The 18,312-nt window shown below is 36.9% G+C and overlaps 1 protein-coding gene across 1 annotated transcript; it reads left to right on the top strand.

Annotated features, from left to right (window-relative positions):
- The first annotated feature begins 14,188 nt into the window (after nt 1–14,188).
- sat2a.1 (spermidine/spermine N1-acetyltransferase family member 2a, tandem duplicate 1) lies at nt 14,189–17,650 on the top strand. Its single transcript, XM_079865312.1, has 6 exons — nt 14,189–14,372; nt 14,894–14,945; nt 15,054–15,137; nt 16,087–16,188; nt 16,264–16,304; nt 16,442–17,650. The coding sequence occupies exons 1-6, from the start codon at nt 14,310–14,312 to the stop codon at nt 16,613–16,615; spliced, it is 516 nt and encodes a 171-aa protein (XP_079721438.1). The 5' UTR covers nt 14,189–14,309; the 3' UTR covers nt 16,616–17,650.
- Nucleotides 17,651–18,312: the final 662 nt, after the last annotated feature.

The raw sequence follows: 18,312 nt of genomic DNA, 5'->3' as shown, positions 1-18,312 counted from the left end.
GAATATGTAAATGCTCAAGAACAGATAACATCGAAATATGACGAACTTGCTGTAAGTACACTGACTGATAAGGGAACACTACACCTGCATGAGTTTGTGTGACTATATTTAGTAGGCTACTTTTGCACTTTTTGACTGGTGTGTGCTTACCTGCACATGTGGTAGAGAGGTGTATATAAAAGATAAATGAATGATAAAACATTCAGTGTGTAGCTTAATTAGTATTATCTTTTAAATTTAAGGTCAATTTAAAATTTAAAGGCCTATATTTGACTCTTTATTAGACAGCTGACAAGCTGTGGAAACTATAGGGAGTGTTACTTGTTTTAAAAATATAGTTGATTAGAAGGTTGTAACACTTAAGGGTATGTTTACACAACAACAATGTACTAAAAATGGAAGTTTTTCCTTTGCAATTTTCATGTACAGACGACGATATTGTCAAAACGATCCCGTTAACACAGATCCACCAAAACAACTAAAAACGCTGTATCGCTGGCCTGGCCAGTAGTTGGCGATGTCACGTTGGACAGAAACACTACGCGCCTAAAGACTGAACATGTAATATGCATCACCGTTTTCAAAAATTTGCGTTTTTGTCGTTTACACAAAGACGATAATGGTATCATGTTCAAAAACTTGCACTTTGAATTTCCAAAGTTGTCGTATAAATGAATGGCCAAAACATAAAAAGTTTTCTGTTTTTAAAACGTGTCGTGTAAACGGCCCCTAGTTTCACTGTTATGGACCCACAAAGGTTGCACAAAATGTGACAGTATAGGCATTTGAGGCAAATGAGACTCAAATTAATTTAGGAAATTAACACCAATGCATAGCAATCAACCTTCAAAGTGTTAATTAGTGGAGTGAGTAACTGAAAGGTTAATGATCATGGGCCATCAATACCAAGGTTGCTTGTTTACTCTCAAATGGAGATGATGCATCACCTGCAGAATTTAATATGCTATCTATTGCTGTTGTGAGCAAGAGCAAGACACTTAACCTCAGAGAGGGGTGAACTTTTTCTGGAATTATATTACTATACAGTATACGTCCCTTAACAGCATCTTTCCAATTGCAACCAAAGCCTTCACACTGTGCAGCCCCCCTCAAACTGCTACACACCATTTAGCAAATTGGCTGTAATTTGTTTGTACTCATCTCTACTGCACTGCTAGTTATGCTTCGCTCTGTCAGTGATGTGTTTATACTGTACTTTTATTGTTTGATTGTAATGTATGATTTCATTTTATCTGTTTATCTCTTTCTATTCCACTGCACATTATTGAATTTCCACCAGCCTGGTTTAGTGAAATTGGGAATCTTTTCTCCTAAACATTAAATTCTGATTAAAAAAAAAAAGTGAAATAGAGTCCACACATAACTAAGATTGGATGTCTTATATTTTAGAAGAATTAAACATTTTTATGTGTTTTAATAATTTTCTGGGTTTTTCAGTAGAGGTGAACGTGAATTGAGTTAATTCATGCCATGTGTTTAGACTGAACACTGAAAGGAACACTGAGCCCCTGTGTAATCAGCAAATGGGAGGCTTGGGAGACACACCCACCAAAGTACCTTTGGTAGCACAGCAGTGCTATTATACATCTGCCAATGACGCCACAACCCCCCCCCCCCCCCCCCCCCCAACAACACAAACACACACACACACCGAATGCATAATGACTCCAACACATTCAGTACAAACACACTGTCTTTCATGTAAACCCAACATGAAAAACAGTGTGCCAGGTTCATTGCACGATGCCAAAGCAGGAATGACTGAACAATTGTCACGGGTAAATCTTTTGACGTAAACCACTTCATGTTTTTGCCAGTAGGATGGCAAATTGACATGAACAAGAAGGGCAACTTGCGTGCAAAAAAATATATATATAAATGCAATAGGAACACAGCTGTATAAAAAGAAATACAACCATTTGTGGATAAAGCGGTCTTATCTGTGATCTTTTTGGTTATATCTTTGATCTTAATCTAATGTCCATTAAGCTGTGTTGTTATTTTTAGGGGTGGGGTTGCTATTTGTGGAGCCTGAGAACTTCAAGAAAGCAAAACATAAAAAGTGTTTGCTGTTTTCTTTCTTCAACTCAACATCTTAGTAATCAGAGCAACCACCCACTTTCTGAAAACCTCCATATCTTATCTCACAGACCTCAACTAAAGCTTTCCAACAAAAACAAGAAAATCTCAAAAAGCAGACACTGCCTGCTCTAAATAGGGAACATTTTCAATTGCCTAAAATGTGATTTGGGCTTTTTCTCATAGCAGGTAGGTATTTAGCAGATGTTTTAACCAGGGGTGCGTTTCCCGAAAGCATTGATAGCCAGCTATGGTCTATATAAGTTCCAATATAGTTCTACAAGTCTGTGTTCCGATGAACATTTGCAAACAGCATCGCAAAGTTGTGTGGTTGGAACGACAGCTCTTGACCTGTGGCTAGTAGGTTCTTGTTTACATGACATGTGGACTTAATAAATCCTTATTTTGAGCAAAATAAGCTAGCTGACATTCAGTACAACTTATGTATTTTATTTTGAATACATACAAATGTCATTTACGTCACTTAGATTTAACACATACTACAGTGTATCAAGAGATTTAAAGCACTGTTTTTGAAGAGTGCGCATGTGCGTACATGATCTTGCAATAAAGCAAAATAACTGAGAAAATTACATTTAGTCCTCAAAAGCCATGTCAATAATTTATAGCAAAAAATCTGACATCTCAAATCTAGATTAACAGATTAATTAAAAGGAAGTTATCACTCCACCACCTGCGTTTGTTTTCTCAGAGGGGCCTGTCCACAATCCCGAGGGCAATTCAAGGCCCCTGCAGGGCTCTCAAGTTTTGAAGACAGGCAAGAGTGACACCCCCCCCCCCCCCGCCCGACCTCCTGACGGTGGGGTGGGGGGGAGGGGGTTGTTGTACAGGTCACGGGAATGGGGTGTTTCATTAATAATATTATTATTAGTGTTTTTGTTGTTGTTATTAATAATTGTTTAAATACCAAATACAAAGTATTTATTCAATTTCCGCATGTGTGTGTGTGTGAGAGAGAGAGAGAGAGAGAGAGAGAGAGAGAGAGAAAGAGAAAGAGATTGATTGATTATGACTGGTGTTGTTTATTGAAAGTGTTTGTTGCCTTTTTGGACTTGTTGCCTTCCACCTGCACTGTCTCCTCCTCTAATGGATCTACCCTTTTCACCACCTTCTCTGGGACAGCATCCTCTAACCTGGCCTTTTTAGGGGACTTTCCTCTCAGGGCGAATGAGAGGATGCTTAATTGCTTTTTACCTGACATCTTTGAAAGACAGATGCAATGATTAATGCATCCATGGCCAGGATATAATTATAAAATATGACATTATTTTAAAAGTGACCTATATATGCAATACACTTTAATTTATTTAGTGCTAATAAAATGATTGAGCCTATTTGGAGAGAGAGAGATGTTTATAATGTGACAATATATCAGTCATGTGTGATAACGAAAATATGACAAGGCCTATACTACTTGTTCTGAGCAGGTGTTGTCAGTGAACAGGCTGTAAAACTGTTGGCTAAGTTACAGACACTCACGAAAAACTGATGCTAATTATCTGGGAAACATTCTCTAACAGCAGTCAAGTTGTCACTGTTTGTGTCAAACAAGTTGTGAATTTGTTGTAACATTAAAACAGGAGATCATCATGACTTACTCTGTGCTCAAAGTGATGCTCGGAGCTCCAGTGGTTTCCTCTATGGGTGAACGAAACTTTGAACGAAGACGCTGTAGCAGAATCATGTTAACAATTTCAGGATACTTTTTTTCATTGGTTGTTGCGTTAAATCTTACCCAGATACAATAGTGCTATTTTCTGATTGGCTATTGTGTAGCCCCTTTCTTTTTTTTTGATTGGCTGATAAGTGGCAGGCTCGGCTAGGGGAGACGCGCTTGATTCCTGGCTGCCGGTTCCATAGTGAGATCGGCACGGCCAGAGAAATTTTGGGCGCTGCGGCATAAATAGTTTTTCCGCGTGCGAAATAGCGTGTGGCGGGAGTGCGTGACAAAAGACCGAAATGAGTGACTGTCACGCTCAATGCGTGACACTTGAGAGCCCTGCCCCTGTTCGAGCCGCTCACAACAACCAACCTTCACCCTCTTTTGCTAAAGACCGCCTTTCTGCTTTGGCATCGGTCAAGCAAGTTCATGACTTGCAGGCACTTTCACGCATCTTGCCTTGGGCCTAATGACAGTAAAGTTGTCCTTATACCGATAGGAGGCTGTGTGCCTAAGGTGCTTTCCACGCCCTTCAGAGCACAAGTTATAAGGCTCTCTGCTCTCCCTTCCACTGAGGATGAGCATGCGCCGCACCCACTCTGCCCGGTTCAGGCCCCCAGGGCGTACATTGAGTGTTCTAGCCAGTTCCAACAATCAGAGCAGCTCTTTGTGGACTTCGGAGGCCGCTCAGAGGGGCTTCCAGTTACGAAGCAGAGGCTTTCTCGAAGGATAGTGGCTGGATAGTTTGAGGTGCCCTATGGAGTAAGGGCCCACTCCATCAGGGGAATGGCCTCCTCTTGGGTTTGGTCTAGCAGAGTGTCCATTGCTGACATCTGTGTGGCGGTTGGCTGGTCCTTGCCATCAAACTTTTGCCAGGTTTTACCACCTGGACGTTCCTGCTCTTCAGGCACGGATATTGTCTGCATAGCCAATCGCCTAACTCTGGGGTCTTACTTCTGGTGGCGTCATGCCTTACGGGCTTCGTCCGTAGACCCGAGCCTGTCTTACTGGACAAAGTCTCAGTATAATTCTCGTTCCAGGTATCTCAGGAACCGAGGTTATGTTAGTAACCAAAACGTTATCATTATAGTTATCTTGGTGTGAATGGGGCTCAAGGGTGTTTTGATACTTCAGTTTGCTATGCTTAAGTTGAAGTGGTTTAACCAGTTTTACTTGAACGTCTTGAGTTTCACAGTGCTTGTTTATTAAGATGCACAATTACATTCTTCTGCATGGTGCAGAGTCATGATGCTGATTCATAATGAGGTCAATAACAAATAATTACAATTACAAATATGATTTATATGCAACAGTGAGTGATTTACATAATTTACGCCAGTGGTATTTGATTTGGAAAGACTCCTAATATGCTTCTAACAGTTAATGTACATTATTGTTTATCACTTTTTCAAAGGGCTGTAAAATAAGACTGAGAGTTGGGGTTAAGAAATGTTGGATGTTTTAATTTAAAACAGAGACATTTATTAGTACTGACTTCGTCTGCTGTAGCAGATTCAGAGACAGCTGCGTGCTGAATATTTATGTGTGACCTCTGACAAAGCACTGGTGCTAAATTTAGTTTAGGTGAGCGAGCCATAAACAGCATTATTAGATTAGTTGCGACAATTTATACAGCATCTCCCACGTAACACGCTTTGAGTTCACAACGTATCCTGCATGTATGGAGTTTTAACATTGGGACAGCGTCAATCTAATTTCCCGATATACTTCTTAATTCGATGAGTCTTCCTTTTTAATCAAACATGACAAATACGTTGCTAGATTTATCTGACTAAACAACACTTCACATATGCAGAAACATAATATTCTAAGCATGAGCTTCTTGTTTATCTTTTTTATATATGGGATTGTATGTTGCTCAAAGTTATTGCTTTTTATACATTCAAATGCTCTCTTTTACCCATATGCTTTTCACTCATGTTCAATGCCTTGTTTACCTGTTAGATGAATGTTTTGTTTTGTTTCATTTTTATTAGAATTTGAACCATTTAAATTAACATAACCTATAACTATTACTAAAATACATGTTATAGGAATGATAAGAAAACGTAAAGGACAAAAATGTTGTCAATGCCAATTAATATAAACTTAGAATTATTTTCAACTAAAAATTTAGTTTCAAAATATATAATTCAATTAAATTTTTTTTTTTTATATGCGTTTTGGCCATTCATTTACACAAAAACGGCTTTTTGGGGGCCTTTTGAAAATGACACTATTATCATAGTGAGAAATGGTGACATCATGTGTGTATCACGTGTTCAGTCTGTAGGCGGGAATTTTTTATTTTTTTTACAAAAAGGAACATTTTTTCCGTTTTTAGTACATTGTTGTCATCTACCCATAGTCATTCTGTTAAAAATATAGTGATTCAACTTGAATAACACTGTGAAACAATCAGACAAATAATAGGCCTCAATTTTATGTTCTTGTTTTTTTCTTTAGAAAAGTTCTTAAAATGTACATAGCAGTGCTAACACACTACAGCACTCACACTATCCCAAATAATTCCCTCAGTGCTCTTTCTTGTTGGCGTGAGTTGGTGTGTGTGCACTGTCCGTGAGTGCCTCTACTCATAGTATTCTGGATGTGTAAATAACACATGCACTAGAAAATGTACATGTTTGTTTTTGCTGCAAACACACTCTGAAGAGCAGCTATTTCTGCTCAAGAACACTGCCCTGAGGTCAGTTTAGTGGACAAGAGTCCATGATCAAATAAGGTTTAGGTGAGGAAAAATCAAACATTTCTGAATGGCTCACTCACTGACTGAAACGGTTAATGTCTAACAAAATATTAAGTCTTGCGCTGGACGGCCCAACACGGCCAGCACGAGTCACTGTGTGTCACATGACTAATGCGTCTGGACGCTGCCGGCCAACGTTTATTTCCTCACTCAGATACGGCAGCGATGACAAACAGTTGTTCTTCTCCTAATATGGGAAAGAGGGACGTTAGTCCTGAATAACAGGTTTTTTCCCCCTTTTCCTCACTCTTGAATTCTCTTGCGGCTCAGTTGCATCAGCTAGCTAGATTATGAGCTCATTTCCCTTTTTTATCTGATCTATATAAAACAAACAGAAGACAACAAGCTATTAAATAACTTGGTTAATTGTGCTTATTTGACAAAAACGCAATTCAACTGTAATACTGATAGTGATTTTACATGAATGTCAGGGTTGCCTAGTATTTAAATGACCATTCTGGTGTGAGGGTAGCTACATATTTTTATGTATAAAGACCCAGTTTATACTGGAGTGTGAACAATTAATTAAAGATGCAAAATATTAAGTTTCTGAGTTTAGTTTTGTTTCTGTTATGTTACTATGTTTTTTTTTATACTCAGTACTGTACTGTTTTATGTAATATTAATTGTTTTATTTAAATCTTTTTTTATTTTTTTATTCAAAGTATTTATTTAGTATGATGATTAATTAAAAAAAATTTTTTTTTATTTTTTTTTTATCATTACATATTTTTATTTATATATATATATATATATATATATATATATATATATATTTTACATTTTATTTATTGCACTGTTTTTTCTCTAAACTTCTCCATGGACCAACACTTCCCTCGAAGGGTCCCTGGAGGCCAGTTTGAAAATATTATTTTATTATTATTACGTATTTTAATTAAACTGGCTCTTGATTTTTTTTATATATATATATATATATATATATATATATATATATATATATATATATATATATATATATATATATAAATGTTTTAAGCATGTTTATTTAAGCATGTTTAATCATTTAAACTAATGAAAGCAGCCCAATAAAGATACTAGTATAGTAGCAGAAAAAGACTGCCATCACGTCATAGACTAAACAGGAAAGGAAGATGTTTCCTGCCCAGCACAGGATCAAGAGGAGAATGCATTATATAGTATGTAGGCTGCGAGCGGACCTTCAGATGATGTTAATTTGGGTGTAGATAGTTGTTATTTGTGCACTGTTTGCATTTTGCATTTAGTGTACATTTACATTGTTTGCACTGACTGTTAAAAATCCTCAATTTCTTTCCATTCTACATAAAGGTTCTTGTATCCTATGTGAAGAGTGACTGAGCCTCTGTTTTTCCATCTGGTGCTCTTTATGAGGTGTGTATAAAAGGACTTAGGCTACTGGTTGTGACGTCAGAGCCGTTATTTTTCCATGAATGCATGCGTTTTCTAAGCGCTGTTGTTAGAAGTGTTAATGTCAGTTATATAATGGTTCTTGGCGCTGTACTGGTACTAATGAGCCTATATGCTGGGGCACCATGTGGCGTAAAGGACAAAGTTGCATCTATTTTTGTGCTCTTTCATGTCGCCACACCTTCAACATTTTCATACATCTGTTGATCACTCACAGGTCCTCTTTACGTCAGCGTTGTCCTTGACATTTCGGGCACAAATTGAGATGTTCAGTGTGTAGTCCTAAAACCCAGAAGAGAATTAACTTTTTCCAGTCATGGTTTTCAATCCTAACCATAAGTTTCTGAAATTTACTATGGATTTATGAGGAAATGATAGGTCTGTGGTTAACATGACTTGAAGAGAGTTTTATGTTTTGTTTATTAATTACACTCAGTTATACCCCAAATGTGTATTTTGAAGCTGCTGTTTTTTTTTTTACATAAGTTGCACGTTAGTTCCTAAATATGGAGCTCCAAAGTGGACATGGTGTTGGAAAAAAACATGAGATGGGAGGAAAAATAATAAGTCAATGCTTTAGTGAACGCAAAGTTTCTCGGGGGAATGCAAAACTTTTGCAAGAAATTTTTCCTCCCATCTCATATTTTTTTTCTTCACCATGTCTCTTTAGGGGCTCCGTACTAAAGACTTCAACTATACACAAGAATGTTGATGTGTTCAAGTCATGTCGGAACGATTGTATTTACGAGTTGAACGCACATGAATGCCACCACAAAGTCGTAAATACTAGTGGGAAGCTCAGGATTTCCTTTGATCCCTGATCTTTAGGAGTTGGGGCCATGTCAGTGAGAAACAAGGCAGAATACCATAAATTTAATTTAGCAGTGACATTCTCAGACTTTTTTATTTACAGCAAAATAAGCAAATTGCCTGCACAAAATATGATAGCATTGTAATAAAACAATATAAAAATATGTAACAAAGTTTACAGTGGCTTCATAAATTTATTAAAACGTAAAAAAACAATACCTGATATCTACACATTATTGGTTTCTTCATTTTTAGTACAGTTAAAAAAAATAAAAAATAATAACAATTTTATATATATATATATATATATATATATATATATATACAGGGGTGCACATAACTGGTGCTCACGTGTGGTAAAAATAAACGACGCGCAGCAGAAAACATGGAAGGAAGCGCTTTTGAGTACCAACATTTTGGGCCTACTCAAAAGCGCTTCCTTCCATGTTTTCTGCTGCGCGTCGTTTATTTTTACCACACGTGAGCACCAGTTATGTGCACCCCTGTATATATATATATATATATATATATATATATATATATGTATTATTTTTTTTATAATTATTTTATTTATTTTTTTTGTGGCAAAAGAGAAGGTAGGCCGCCATCTTGCTCCGACAAAAGTGACATGACCAGCTGAACTTTGTAAACACGATTTCCCAACTGGTAAATACGAACTTCCCAGGAGGGCTTGAACGCACCACGTGAGTTGACGAATCAGACAACCATATATTGTAGTCTAGTCCTAAAGAAACTCGCAACTTGTGTTTAAAAAACGTGGCCAATTATATAACTGTGTAATTTAAAAATAAAAGCTATTAAAACGTTAGAAATGTGTCGACGTAATGTGGTACCTGATTAGATTTAACACGTAGCCCATTTTGTCTGAAGATGTTGCTATTGTCTGGTATTCTAAGATGTTTTCTTCCTCACCTGTATATATGTGAGCTAATTGTGTATAGCCTATATCTATCTCTATATCTCTATCTCTATATCTATCTATATATATATATGGGCCATTCTACAGAATTGGTGCAAACTGCTGTCCCTCATCCAAAAACACATTTGAAAAGCATTTAATTATTAAAATCTTAGATGTTTACTAAGATCCTTCAATTATCTATTGAAACCCACAATAATATTTAAGATATCAGTAAGCTTTATATATATAAAATCATAATTTATGGGCTACTTTCAATTAGGAGGTGGCTGTCCCAAACCCTAACCCCTAAATTTCAACTTGTGAAAATGATATTGAATAATTTTTTGCAAATTTTTCCATTCTTGTTTTAAAAAAAATATTTTTGTTTTTTTTAAAAAAATGAAGTTAAAAAAAATATTTATTTTATATTTTATTTTTAAATCATGAAACTTTATCTAAAAAAACATGTCCCGCATTTTCATGTCACTACCAAAACAGTGAATGTTGTAGTCCATTGGCTGAGACTGATTTTAACCACACTCCTACATTTTTGATCAGGAAATATTCCTGTGTCCCTCGCTCTCATGTGCTATATGGTGAGTAGATTGATCCCATCATTTTGAGGTAAATGTGTTCTAAAGTCTAAAAATCTGTGTGTAACTTTAAGGAATGTCACTACCAAACTCATTTTTTCTGCTATTGAGTATTTTTTTTGGGATGTTATTCCATAAAATTTAGTTGTTATATGTGTTCAACTGTTCTGACCAGTGATGGCTAACCATGTGCTGATTAGCATCTTCGAGCTAGGCTCAAAAGTTATCTAAAATTGTCACTACCAAAACAGTCACAACCGAAACATTTTCTTGAAGTTTCGGTTGTGACATTGTTTTGGTAGTGACAAAAGGGAACACATAATCCTTTATTTGGAGGAATAAACTACATTTTAGTACAGTTATGCAAATAATTACTACTGTAGTATGTTTTAGTAGTGTTTTAGTATGCAATATTCTGTTAAAATTCTGTAATGTGATGAGGTTACAATTACTTAAGGTTGCAGTCCATGATACTAGCTTAGGTGTAAGGTTGTTGTCAGTAATGTTAATTTCTATGATTAACTTGGCAAGGAGAATGACATAAAACACCAACATGCCTAAAAAAAATAGAAAAACTACAACAGAGAGACAGAGAGAATACAAACAAAGGTTGAGGGAAGACCCAGTGAAGTACGAGGAATACTTAAGGAAAGAAAATGAAAGAAATAAGAAACGAAGGGAAGAAGGAAAGTTGAAGAGTATCAGTGAATTATCTGACAGGGAGCAAAGACATGTCAGAAAAGCATGGAGGAAAAGACAGAAAAGACACAGGATGATGGTGAAAAGACAAAAAGAGATGGAGACATTTTGCAGGGCTTCCACACCACCTAGCACTTCCAGTGAGGGTGATCAGACACCAGTACACACACACACACACACACACACACACACACACACACACAGTTCAGTGGTTCTGGAGATTTATCTGAATGAGGAAAATTATTCTGAAATTAATGTATTATGTAAACACACACACACACACACACACACACACACACACACACACACACACACAGAGTTCAGTGGTTCTGGAGATTTATCTGAATGACTCATAAACAAAATGTTGAAAATGTGAAAATAAAACAAAGTGGTTCTGAGTCTACATTGTAAGTTGTTGTTTTTTTAGGAAGAAAAATCTATGAGCATACCTCTTCTCACTTGCACCTCAAGACCAAAGTATAGAATAGCTCGAGGTGTTCTTATAAGATATTTACTGTCAGATGTGTGTCTGCTATATGTACTGACTGCATATGTGCATCATAGTTATTTATTTATATTAACATAAAATGTGGACAGTCTGATTCAGCCATGGCAAACTAATTATTGTGGTCACTACCAAAACATTACTGTCACTACCAAAAATGTGCAGTCACTACCGTAACATGGGATGTTTTGTCAAAAATAAAGTATATTGAATTATCAACTAAGATGTTATGATAGTGTTTGGTTCAATGCATATTAATACTAATGAATCCTTAACTTTGAAATCAGTACGATAAACTTTATGCCTTCTACAAAGAAAGATTGGGTTCAAAATACAACAAATCTCATAAATCACACTTAAAATATTATTAAAATTATAATCTTTATTGATTTAACCAGTAAAAATATTTTTTAAAAATAGAAAAAATATATATTTATAAGGTAGATGTAAACAAAATCTTAATAGGTCATTATAAGCCTTCTTAATAAATTATTTAATATTGTGTTTCGGTAGTGACAAATTTGGGGAGAAGGAAAATATTCCAGCATTTTCTGAAAATACAATATGAGAATTAACTGCACAATTACTAGAAAAGCATACCTTGGATATTATACAATTTGCATACATGCAAAATTTGTGGGAAAAAACAAAAAAATTTCAAGATGTTTCCAACTCTGACTTTGCACCAATTCTGTAGAATGGCCCATATACACACACACAATTAGCTGTTTCCGTCAGAAACCCACGCGCGCTCATCCAGTTGAATGGACACAAGCGCGCGATCATTCACAGACGTGACGTCATCATCTAAAGATCATGAGTCGCTGATGGAAAACGGCAGCTTTTCCCCCTCTCTTGCGTTAGTCAGCCTCAGACAACGGTTCAGTCAGCAGCGCCCATTACTTCAACACTGGACCTGTTTTGAGTGGCACGAGTCCAGTTTATGAGAGCGAAATCTGAATAACTGTTCAACTGAAAGCATCCCCACCCTGTCCGTTTAAGTAATGCCTGAGCTGAGCCAACGAATCTATATTTAGCACTGGCGTATATAAACTCTGAAAATACAGTTTACACCCCTGAGTTGAACAGCGACTTTGTGGTGTGGAATGTGTGGTCCTATTGATTGCAGGCCTTACATTTAATGAGCTAATGCAATAATGCATGAAAAAGCTCAAGGAAAGCTGTTATCATATTATGAGCTGGTTACATATGCAATCTAAACACTGAATTTAGAATATATATGCTTGTAAAAGTCAATATGATTCTAGATACCCGCACTTTTATATTTTATAAATATATTTATTTTGCTATATAAACTGTTCAGTCACATAATACATAGTCTATACTTTATTTATAGTATAGGGTTAGAAATAAACTGAGAATGAAAGGCATTTGAGTTTACATGCAGTTTCTGATAGTTGCATCAGATATAATGTATTAAATTACATTTGAAATAAACAATAGGTCATACCAATGAATCTTAATGAATGTTGGCCAACTGACGTACATTTGGAAGACGTGTAGGCCACTCAAGAAAAAAAAATATGTTCTCCTTGAATTCCTTATGTTTTGTTCAAGGTTATTCCAGCTTTAATATTGGTTGAATATGTGTCATATTTGAATGATTCATGAAAGAATGTGTGAGGGAGAAATAGTTTGTTCACTGCATCAGCACAAGCTAATAATTAAACCACACAGTAAATGGTGATATTACTAGTAATAATGAAAGTAACTGTTAAAAGCTCACTATGAGCCTTGAAACACGCAGTGTTATTCAGTGTGTTGACGTAATTTCCGGTGAAACAGGGAGAGAGGGCGGGGCCTATTGAACAGCCCCTCCCATTTAAAAGCCAATAGCGTTTAGTTTATATCACAGTTCGGCTAGAGCCGTTGAGCTCAGTAAAGCCGCAATTTCCTCATGATCTCCTCCATATTGCTTTAAAATATAGCATTTTGTGCAGAATTCAAATGGGTCCGATATGTTTTGTGGTCTCGCGCATATCCACACTGCGCTATCGTGTCTCTGGACTGGAGCAGACTGTGTGTGCGCGGTGGCGGTCCACGTGATACTAACGAGAAACCAGACTCCCAATGAAGAGCATATTTACACCGTCTGAATTGTTCCCTATCCCCTACATAGTGCACTATATGTGCCATTCACCATGTAGAAAATAGTAAATGTGTGAACAAGTGACCGATTTTAGCCGCAGCTTCAGCGTCTATTTAAAATGAAGGGGGCGGAGCTTAAGCTTCTAGAGAGCATTTGATTGGACAGAAAATCTGATGAGAATCTGAAGTGCAGAGTGATGTCATCAAAATAATTGATTTTGGGAATGAGAGAATGTACGTTTTGAATGCTTATATATCTTCTAAATGCGAATTTTGTCATTATTTTGGACACACTAGCTTATAGATAACAGTAAGGCTAACATATTCATACTAAAAGCCAAAAACCTCAATTCTGATTTCATGGGGACTTTAAATCAGCTGTCATGAGTCAGCTTTGAATATACTGTACAGAAGAAATGTTTCTGTGGGACATCCTTCAAGCAATGACGATGTCTAATAATAAGTGCCTGATAATATACACATTTTAATCCACTGTTTAACGGTTTATTTACAACAATAATTGTATAAATGGACAATAGTGATGATGACAGGACGGTATTATTATACATGCAGATGGCGCTGTTTCAACAGTTCCGTCTCCAAGTGCCGCGTGAGAGTCAGAGCAACATAAACACATCTCTTCCGTTTCATAATATTCCACGTTGACAAGACACTCAGATTTTGTTGCTCAGTGTGTTATTATTGTTGAACACAGGATGGACTTCACAATCCGGGCCGCCACGCTCGAGGACTGTAAGGATATCTCGCGGATGATTCTGGTGAGTCGAAGCGCCCGCGTGTCATTCGTGCGTCTATTTCTGACGATTTTAGAACTTAAAGAATTGGAACACTCATCTTCCGCGTCACCGACAGCATGCGCAGTCTTTCATTATCCTCCAACCTCCGTTGTTTAACGTGTAACGTGCGTATAATGGCATCAGTATTGATGGCCGGTTTACAGTAAGCCACATTTACTTGACACTCTGTAATCTGACACTTTCCTGTCGTCGAGCGAAGTGGGCGGCTTTGAAATGCTCGGGAACGTGCAGCAGCCTTCACCTGTCAGCCGCGACTTTTGTGCGTTTTGAATGGTGGATCTGAATGACGTCATATTAATGATGATGAAAATCAGATCATATCGTGTCCGCTACAATAAGCAGGCCAGTGTCACGTCATGGATTAAATGTACCTCATTATTAATAAATAAATACATAAAATAATTATGCACTTTGCTGATGTCAGAATAGTGCAAATTGGCCCAGCATCAAAACTGTTTGTATTGTTGAATCATTTTAACTAGGAACTGGCAGAGTATGAGAAAGTTTCAGACCAGATCAAGATTACTCAAAGAGGTAGGTATGATTGTCACATCTCTTCAATACAAATACAATGATTTGTTTGGAATAATTCATACTGTGGATTGTTTGGAGCTGGTATCAATCATACTACGTTTACTATAGATCTGGAGCAGGATGGATTCTCCAAAAACCCTTTTTTCCATGGAATTATTGCTGAAGTGCCTGAGCATCTTAAGTCCAGGGATGGTGAGAAAAAAAGAACTGCCTGATTCAATATTTATCTTTGATAAAAACTGCTGTCCTTCTGTGTCGCTCTGCATTAGGATACACATTTGTTATCTAATCTGGGCATGTGTGTCATGTCTAGCCTGAGTGCATGGATGTTACATAAGCTTGTATGCCATTTTATTCTCTGCTTTACCTCCCCAGAGTTACACATATATATATTTTATACAAGGGGTCATGACACAACATACAAATAAGAGGTCTTTGTACCATTAAAACATCTTATAAGTTTCATGGCTTAAAACATCCTCCTCATTATAAACAAATCCATTATTTAAAGCTATAAAATAAATCTCCAAAAATGGCTCATACACCAAAAGTATTGGGACAATTCTCCAAATCATTGAATCCAGGTGTTCCAATCACTTCCATGGCCAAACAAGTGTATAGTTTATTTCAATGGCGAACTGGATCGCGTCAGAGGATTATGTTTGTTCGGAGCATTAACTGCAGAAAAATAAACTAGGCACAGTGTAATGGAGAGTTCACAAGGAAACTTTTGTTGAAAGTTGAAGCAGCGACTGTATTGAATCTGACAGCAGCTCCAGCACAAACTGAAGTAATTGATTTCATAATGCTTTGTCTGTAAATGACGGTATTTTTCTTTTTACTTTATTAACATTATAAGTGAACTTCAAAGAACATATTCAAATAATAAAAAGAAAGCCATGTCATGACCCCTTTAAGTTCATTTGCATTTACATATGCAAGGTAGAATAGGAAACAAATTAAGTACCAAGCCAAATTTGCTAATGTGAAGGGAAAAATAGCAATAAAGGAACACATTACTGATATTGTGGTGAAAAAGTATGCTTTGCAATTTGATATTGTTAGCTCACAGTGTTGTTTCTGAGTTTTGTGTTTTTATTTTAGCCATCAAGCTGACAGAAGCGAGTGATTCTCTTTACAGGTCACACCAAGGTTGGTTACTCACTGTACTTCTACACGTACAGCTCATGGAAAGGTCGGGCTGTGTACATGGAGGATCTGTACGTGATGCCAGAGTTCAGAGGTAAGGAAACAACACCATGCTTTTGTTTATTTGAATGTAACAAACCGATTAATGATTTTCTGCGCGTATTTCCAGGCAAACGCATTGGCAAGGCTCTGATGGCCAAAGTTTCCCAGGTGAGGGGAGTTTATTTACACTAGATAAATACAGCATGTGCAGCCGGTCAGAAGAAGCTGTTGAATCTGTCGTGATTGAGGAAACTGTTTGTTAACTGTGCACAAGTTGACATGTTGGTGTTTATGATCACCCTCAGCTTGGTCTGGCTGCTGGTTGCACTCAGCTGAATTTCACTGTGCTGGACTGGAACAAGTCATCTCTTGACTTCTACCGAAAGCAGGGCTGCTGGGATGTGACCTCAGACCTCGGCTATCACTGCATGCGCTGTGAGGGCGATGCCCTTGAACACTTGGCACAGGGGGACCTTTAAATTTTGAAGCACAATGAATCCCGTCAACCCTAGACTAGACCCACAAGTAACAAGTTGTTTGATAAGCACAGGAAGAGAGTAATCTGTCAGTTAAAATGGGCCAAATGGATTACGTAACCGTGCTCATCTCCTAAATCGATTTTCTATATAGACGAGAAACATTACAGAGAACAACAGCCACCAGATGCTGCATATTTATGTTAAAAATGCCCATGCATTATAATTTCAAGTGATACCGATTCATTTTACACATTTAAATTGTGAAGTCTGGCCTAACCAAAGATTCAGAAGTGCACTGGTGTGTTATTGGGAATCGGATGTATTGGGGATATTTAGACATTATCAAGTGAAGTGAAATAGTTACAGTTGGTACTGTTACCTTTAGATGTTCTATTTAAATAGCCATTTTAGTGTTTAGCCATGTATGTGTCATTTTATTTGTACATTTGAATATGTGTTTGCTTAAACATCTAGTCAGTCTAGCTCACAAATCCACCTTATCTGAAAATATACACAAGTAATGTTCTTAAACTGTGTTGCAATATATGGAAAATTGATTGGTACACAAGAGTCGCAGCCACCTAGATGATGTAGATGTGTCCGTTTACGTTTTACATGCACAGTTATGAGCCACACACTTTTCTCATCTAACATTTGATAACTGTCACCAGGCATTTGTCAGTCATAACAGAGAATAAGCTCACCAAAACTAGAGAAATGCACTACAATTGTAATTAAGATGAATCCTGTGTTATTGGTTAGTGGAAGCGTGGTTGGATTTAGCTTTTCTGAATTGATTTTTGTGCATTTTTTTAGAAAATGGACATTTTTATGTTTATTGCCAAAAGGTCTTTGGCAAGAAAATCTCGTGCTGTTGCTGAATACAACACAACAATGAACAACATACAACTCATAAGTACCTGAGTCCTGCTAGAAAGAAACTGTTATTTTGTAGCACTGAACTATAGCTGCTGTATCCAATGAACTGTAGATTATGTTCTTTCAGTCATCAATAAAAGAACATTTGTGAGTTTTTTTATTTTTATTTTTTTGCTGCATGGGTTTTTAACTTGCCTAAAGGGCCGTTCACACCAAGGACGGTAACTATATCGATAAAGATTATAGTTATAAACATAAAAGAATAGAGTCCACACCAACTATAACGGTAAGACGCAGAGGAACAATATCATTGGAATCACTTTCAGAACGATTTTTACCAGCTGATGAACTGACAGCCAATCAGAGTTCATCCTGCTATCAGAGCTCAAGTAGACGACAAAACTGCAGCACGCGCTTGGAGTAAACAGATATATTGTGTGCTGGTGTTGACGCTAATTTATCGTTCTTGGTGTTAACGGGCCTTAAAGGGTTAGTTCACCCAAAAATTAAAATGCTGTCATTAATTACTCGCCCTCATGTCGTTCCAAACCCGCAAGACTTTTGTTAATCTACGAAACACAAATGAAGATCTTTTTGATGAAATCTGAGAGCTTTCTGTCCCTCCATTGACAGCTACGCAACCACTTTGATGCTTGAAGTTCATACAGAGATCGTAAAACTAATCCATATGAATTGAGTGGTTTAGTCAAAATTTTCTGAACAGATTGAATTTAGGCTTTTATTCACATATAAACATTCATCAACGCACACATCAGATGTGGTAAACTGAAGCTCAAGCATGTTCGCTTGAAGTGCAA

The sequence above is a fragment of the Squalius cephalus genome, assembly GCF_949319135.1.
Source record: "Squalius cephalus genome assembly, chromosome: 3".
NCBI lineage: Eukaryota > Metazoa > Chordata > Actinopteri > Cypriniformes > Leuciscidae > Squalius > Squalius cephalus.
This window is presented reverse-complemented; position numbering and strand designations above follow the sequence as displayed.

Excerpts from the sequence above, each read along its gene's own strand:
- sat2a.1 (XM_079865312.1), top strand. The coding sequence starts at position 14,310 with ATGGACTTCACAATCCGGGCCGCCACGCTCGAGGACTGTAAGGATATC. Across the intron at positions 14,946-15,053 it reads GATCAAGATTACTCAAAGAG|ATCTGGAGCAGGATGGATTC; the intron begins GTAGGTATGATT and ends CGTTTACTATAG. Across the intron at positions 15,138-16,086 it reads GCATCTTAAGTCCAGGGATG|GTCACACCAAGGTTGGTTAC; the intron begins GTGAGAAAAAAA and ends TTCTCTTTACAG.